This window comes from Paroedura picta, chromosome 8 (genome assembly GCF_049243985.1).
Source record: "Paroedura picta isolate Pp20150507F chromosome 8, Ppicta_v3.0, whole genome shotgun sequence".
Taxonomy (NCBI): Eukaryota; Metazoa; Chordata; class Lepidosauria; order Squamata; family Gekkonidae; genus Paroedura; species Paroedura picta.
The window spans coordinates 35,871,330-35,878,068 of record NC_135376.1 but is presented as its reverse complement, the minus strand read 5'-3'; the positions used below and the strand labels follow the sequence as shown (position 1 = coordinate 35,878,068).

General features: G+C 44.2%; 1 protein-coding gene across 2 annotated transcripts in view; it reads left to right on the top strand.

The window, feature by feature from the left end:
* The first annotated feature begins 2,175 nt into the window (after positions 1–2,175).
* The window catches only part of ANKMY1 (ankyrin repeat and MYND domain containing 1), a 46,187-nt gene continuing 41,623 nt past the window's right edge, over positions 2,176–6,739 (top strand). For both annotated transcript variants that reach the window (XM_077349007.1, XM_077349006.1), the window contains exons 1-2: positions 2,176–2,391; positions 4,285–4,582. In XM_077349007.1, coding sequence (XP_077205122.1) covers positions 2,345–2,391; positions 4,285–4,582 — 345 coding nt within the window. In that variant the 5' untranslated portion in view covers positions 2,176–2,344. The remainder of the gene's footprint in view (positions 2,392–4,284; positions 4,583–6,739) is intronic.

Sequence of the window (6,739 nt, the reverse complement as noted above, 5' to 3'; positions counted from 1 at the left end):
ATTCATAGAGCAACTGAGAGAAGTATGAAAACCTTTACAAACATAGTTCACAGCTGTAAAAACAATATCAGGAGATTTAGGGTGTGGAACCTAAGGAGGGCAGGTTTTGGGGAAAGGAGGGACTTCACTGAGGTCTAATGCCATAGTGGCCATTTTTGCCAGCTGAACTGATCTCTGTCAGTTTTAACAGTGGGAGAACTGCAGCTACCATCTGGAGGTTGACAACACTACAAACACCCAAGGGTTGGTTTGTCTGTCTGTCTCTCTCCATACTTGGGAGACTCCCCAGATATGCAGAAAAATGCAAGTCTGTAAATAAACCAAAAGAAAACAACACTGCAAGAACTTGAGCATGATAAAGACTGAATATGATCCAGGAACATGAAATGTTGCAAGCAGTAAAAAGTAAGGCTGCCAATCTGCAGGTGGAGTCTGGAGCTCTCCTGGAATTACAGCTGATTACCAGAGGGCAGAAATCACTTAACCCAGAGAAAATGGCTGCTTTGGAGGGTGAATTCTGAGGTATTATATCCCGTTGAGTTCATTCACCTCCCCAAACCCGGAGTTCCTCCTCCAAAATGCCAGGAATTTCCCAGTGCAGAATTGGCAACCCTATTCAATTCTGAATCCTGGGTGGGGTATTCTATGGAGAATGTGCTATTTCCAAATGGTTTCGCCTGCAATTCCTTAGGGGGCCCCATTTTATTATACTAATAATAACAAGATGATTCACGGAATGTTAGATCGGAGAAGAAAGGGACAGGCTTGGTGGTGTAAAATATGTCTTTTTAAAAGTTTGATTTATATGTATGGCTCAGCATTGAAATTACCCAGCAAGGGAGTTTACAACCTCAAGTGAATAACAAAGAAGTAAACAAGGTAAAGGTATCCCCTGTGCAAGCACCGAGTCATGTCTGACCCTTGGGGTGATGCTGACTAGCATTTTCATGGCAGACTCAATACAGGGTGGTTTGCCAGTACCTTCACCAGTCATTACTGTTTACCCCCAAGCAAGCTGAGTACGCATTTTACCAACTTCGGAAGGATGAGTCAACCTTGAGCCGGCTGCTGGGATTGAACTCCCAGCCTTATGGGCAAAGCTTTCAGATGGCTGCCTTACCACTCTGCACCACAAGAGGCTCTGAAGTAAACATGCATAGCACTATAAAAGTGACAGCAAATGCAGTTCACATTTATAGAGTTGTATAAAGAGACCATATCAGTTTTGTGGTCTTTAAACTATAAACACATCTTTTGGAAAGATGGTCTGAAATATTTTAAAACCTTTTTTCAAAATGATAGCCACACACAGTCTGAATCCGATGGCATAACGTTACTCCTTAGTGTCTTATCTGGGAATAAAAAAGTATATATAAGGCTGGGCAGCAAATTTCTGCTACTTCTATTTTCAGCTTTCCCCTGCCTTTATGTCAAATTATAGAAATCGATATAGACTAGATTGCTCCTCAGGGCCAGGGACTCCTCTGACTCCGATATAGACTAGATTGCTCCTCAGGGCCAGGGCCAGTGAAGCACCATGCAAATTCATACAATTGTTGTATTTTAAACAGCTAATACAAGCTTAAACAGACAGTAAGTATCTGCCTAATGAATGAACACATCCTGCAGCTGATGAAGCCAGCTCCACCTCATGGGAGCTTGTGTTGCACTGATTTCTGTAAATCTTTAAGATGCCCTGGATTTCTCTTTTCATGTCACAACTGGAAGCGATATATTTCAATAGAAAAGTCCAGTAGCAAATTCAGGACTCCAAAATTTGTGCCAGGATAGAGGCTTTTGCGAGTCCTTGCTCGCTTCCTCAGAGACCTCCGCTGCCCTCGCCTTCAGATAGTCTTGCTCCACCGCTACGGGCGGCCCCATCTCCATATATTTCAAGTGTCGCTTTAGCTGGGGAGGGGGCGGCGGCATTAGCCAAGGGAGGAGCGATGGGAAGGTATGCAGGGCTTCGTTGCCCACTGTACTCATTTAAGTTCCTTGTTCGAGGAACAAGGAGCAGAGACCCGGCAAGGCGGAGGCGACGCTCCGGGGAACTTTATCCGCGGGACCAAAAGGGAAGCTCCGCCCGCGCCTCACAAAACTCCCTCTCGGTTTCCATAGAAACGCAGACGCGCCGCGGCCCGAGCGGGAGCGGGGGAGAAGGGGGGGGGGCGAACGAACGAGCGAGGCCGCGCGACTTGGCCTGGCCTGGCTGGCCCAGCAGTTTGGGTCTCCGTTTCGGGTCAGCAGCGGTGCGGGCCTTTGTTACGTTCCTCGCTCCTAGTGCTCAGCTGCCGGCCACAGCGGTGTAGGCCTCGGGCTGAGCTTGAGCCTTTCTCTTCCATCGATGCCCGGCCGGATGGAGCCTTCCCAGACCGCCAAGGAGGTCCCGGGGTGGGTACTCACTCCCGGAGCCAGCGGGGGTTTCCCGGAGTTCTTCATAGGACTGCACTGTAGGCTGGAGTCCTGTAGCGGAAGCTTACGGTGGCCACTCCTGGGCGGGGTATGTGTATGCAGGGACCCTTGGGGTCGTGTGTCGACGACGGCCACGCTGGAGATGGTCTGAGGACAGAAGTCTGATGCAGCAGATATCTTCTCGAGTACGCAGGTTGAACACGGAGGCTTCAGCTGTGTCCTGGGTCTAATAGTTGCTTGTGATGGGCATGTTCTCCTCAATTTCCTATTCGAATTAGAAGAAGAAGAGTTGGGACTTATATGCCGCTTTTCTCTACCCGGAGTCTCAAAGCGGCTTCCCTTTCCTCTCCCCACAACAGACACCCTGTGGGGTGGGTGAGGCTGAGAGAGCGCTTATATTACTGCTTGGTTAGAACAGCTTTATCAGTGCAGTGGCGAGCCCAAGGTCACCCAGCTGGCTGCACTGTACCAGATTGTCCCAGGTGACCAGATTGTCCCACTTTTGGAGGGACATCTGGCAAATTGTACTTATGTTGAAATTTTTAAATATATATATTAGAATACTATTTTTGCGTTCTATGCATTCTATGAAACTTTTTGTTTCTCCTTATAGACCAAATTTTTAATCAAGACCCCCCCCCCCCAGGTCAATGGTGTCCCACTTTACCAATGTTAAAATCTGGTCACCTGAATGTGGGGGAGTGTGATTCAGACCCCCCACCCCCAATTATAATGACAGAGACACTGGTCTGTGGGGAAAACTCGTGGGACTATTGTGCTCATACTGCATTCTGAGATTTCTACAGTTTGGAGAAATGGTGGTGGTCGGCAGGCTGAAGCCCCTTCTACACACATGTCACAGTAACATTCTGAGTGTGCATAAAAGGTAAAGGTAAAGGTATCCCCTGTGCAAGCACCGAGTCATGTCTGACCCTTGGGGTGACGCCCTCTAGCGTTTTCATGGCAGACTCAATACGGGGTGGTTTGCCAGTGCCTTCCCCAGTCATTACCGTTTACCCCCCAGCAAGCTGGGTACTCATTTTACCGACCTCGGAAGGATGGAAGGCTGAGTCAACCTTGAGCCGGCTGCTGGGATTGAACTCCCAGCCTTATGGGCAAAGCTTTCAGACGGCTGCCTTACCACTCTGCGCCACAAGAGGCTCTTCTGAGTGTGCATAGGAAATGAGAAAGTGAAAGTCATGTGTGGCTGTTTGCAGAACCCAGGGTGGTACCCAGGATCCAATCTGCACTCTGTGGGAAGACTATTGTGTTTAGAAATAGTGTGTTTTGAGTTATATGTGCTCAAATTACCTGATTGATAAATCAAAACATACCGTGCATGATACCCAGTAATTAATATGTATGTGTAATCTGTTTTGAGTCATGAGCAAAGGCTGAAAAGGGTTTTTGCTGTTGATTTTTGTTTGCTGTCTTGGGGTTTTAAAACAAGTTATGGTAAATGTGCTTTGATAAATCTGCCCTTTGGATTAGCAGTGATTAATGTGAGCCTCTTGTGGCGCAGAGTGGTAAGGCAGCCGTCTGAAAGCTTTGCCCATAAGGCTGGGAGTTCAATCCCAGCAGCTGGCTCAAGGTTGACTCAGCCTTCCATCCTTCCGAGGTCGGTAAAATGAGTACCCAGCTTGCTGGGGGGTAAACGGTCATGACTGGAGAAGGCACTGGCAAACCACCCCGTATTGAGTCTGCCATGAAAACGCTAGAGGGCGTCACCCCAAGGGTCAGACATGACTCGGTGCTTGCACAGGGGATACCTTTACCTTTTACCTTTAATGTGAGGCTTTGTGTGTTTATGATGGCAGCATTGGATAATCTGCATTTGTTAAAATTAAGCCCCCTTCTTAATTATGATTTCAGGGTGTTGAAAAACAAACCAGAAAATGACATCTTACAAAGAGAACGGGAAATAGAAGAAAATGAAACTGACAATGAGCCAGTATCTGCTCGAGATTATGAGGCTGATGAAGAAGAGTCAGAAGATTATGAGGAAGAAAGCAGTGAATGGCAAGACAGATTTAGTGAAGAAGATTTTAACAATAATAGAATTGAACTTACAACAGGTATTCAAGAGTGGCCTGATGGCTCCATCTATAAAGGAGAATTTGGATTTGAATTAAAACTTGGTTATGGAGAATTTGTGTGGAACTGTGGTGAGGTAAGTTTAATAATGTGTGTGCTTGCACCCCAAACACTGGTATTGCTAATAATAATAATGAATGAATGGCAAATACGCAAATCCTGGTAATTTTCTCACTTTTGAAACCTCTGTGCAAATTGTTTAAAATTCCACATACCAAATGAATAAGAATGCTCCATGAATAAGAATGACATTCCAAAATCCTAATCTAGCCATTGAATAGGAATTAAATGTGAGGTCATATTTGAAAACCAAATGCAAAACATTCATTGGTTTACTGTGCTGTTACTACTGTGGGTTGCAGACAGTTAGTAACTATGAACTGCCATTCACACCTGTGCTATTGGAATAAAGACATTAATTTCAATTTGAAATTTACGCAATTATTTATGTATTTTTATTAAAATGTTTTATGTCATCTTTCTACACAATCATAGTCCACAGTGTATCAAACATAAATATTAAAAATACAGTTCTGAAATAATTTTGTTTAAAACAAGACTAGAAGAATGGCCAATAAACTTTGTTGGGGGTATACCTGACAAAATAAAAAAGCCTTCATGTGCTGGTGAAAGACAGTGATAGGGGGAGTCAGATGAATCTTCCTGGGGCAGGAGTTCCAAGTTTCGGTGCCACAATGTAAAAGGCTTTTTCTTGGGTTGCCACCTGTTTATCTTCAGAAGGTGAAAGCAACTGAAGCAGTGCCTCTGAGGATGATCAGAGTGAGTGGGAAGATTTGTTTCGGAGAAGGTTGCCCTTAAAGTATGTTGATCCCAGGCAGTACAGGGCTTTGAAAGTCAGTACCAGCACTTAGAGTTGAGTTTGGAAGCAAATTGGAAGCTGGCATAGTGAAGGGAACAAGACTGGAATTATATGATCCCTGCAACTCACGCCATTCATCACTCTGACCTCAGCATTTTCTACCAACTGTAGATTTTGGACAGTCTTCAAGGGCAGCTTCACACAAAATGCATTTGAGTAATCTAATCTAGGTGTTACCAGGACACGCACTTCAATTGCAGGATCTTTTCTGCCCAGAAGGGTTGTGACTGGCTCACCAGTTGTAGCTTCTGAAAAGCTCCAGTGGCCTCCACCATTGCCATCTGCATGCCACCATACTGAGATTCCCCTTACCCCTTTCTGTACAGAACAATGCTGATTGTTCAGACAGTTCCAGTACTTTGTTGAGAGTAGCATGGAAGAGAAGAGAAAGAGATGCTTGAATTGGTTCACCCCATAAGTGATGAGTTGACATCAGATGTGTATGTGATTCACTGTGAATTCCTAGTTCTAGAATTGTTCCGCAACTCTTGCAAGCACTCTTTCCATCAGAGCCAGAAGGTTGTCATTCTGTAAAAATTGGTTGCTGTCCTTGGATTGTCCCTAGTGTTTTGTATTGTGAAGATTTTTCTCACTTCGTAGAAATATTTGTTTTGGCCATAAATTATAGTAATACATTTATTGAACAGCACATACCTAGTTCAGGTCTGTTATTACTGCTTGTGTTCTGTTTCTTGCTTTTGTCAAGTAGATTGCTCCCACTTCATTGATTATGCTTAATCATATTTACTAGAAAAGAACATCAGAATTCCATAAATCTTTCTAATAGTTGGTGTGTGCTTTCCTTGTTTTTCTGATTGCAACAAAAGTAATTCTCAGTAATAAATCTAATATTAATGAAATTTTCCAAGGCTGCAAATCCTGGATTGAGCTGGGTTACTAGTTTTGCTTGAACTTTATCCTCTGTATATTCAGTTTTTATTAAATGTTTTAGTTCTCAATATATTTCGATGCAGTCATTTCCCCTGGATGTAGTCAGCTAGAATAAGCTTCCCTGACTTGCAAATGAATTGTACCATGTTCAGTGTCTCTTGAAAATATGAGTTAAACCCTGCCTTTATTTCTTTCCACCAAATTCTTTGAAAGAGAGGCACAAAAGATATTTGTAGACGGTTGGAAAATGCCACTGCACTTTCAATGTACTTCATTGTACTTTCATTATCTTTGTGGAATCTTTCTACTGCTTGTTTTTTTGGGACAACCATAATATATATATGCAGCCAAATTCCTGCCTAGGGCAACTACATTCCCCTGGAACCTTTTCATCCACCTTCTGAGCTCTCACAAAGTTTCCTAGTCCCATTCCTCTTCTGAGGTGTCTCAGTGGCTGGCTGC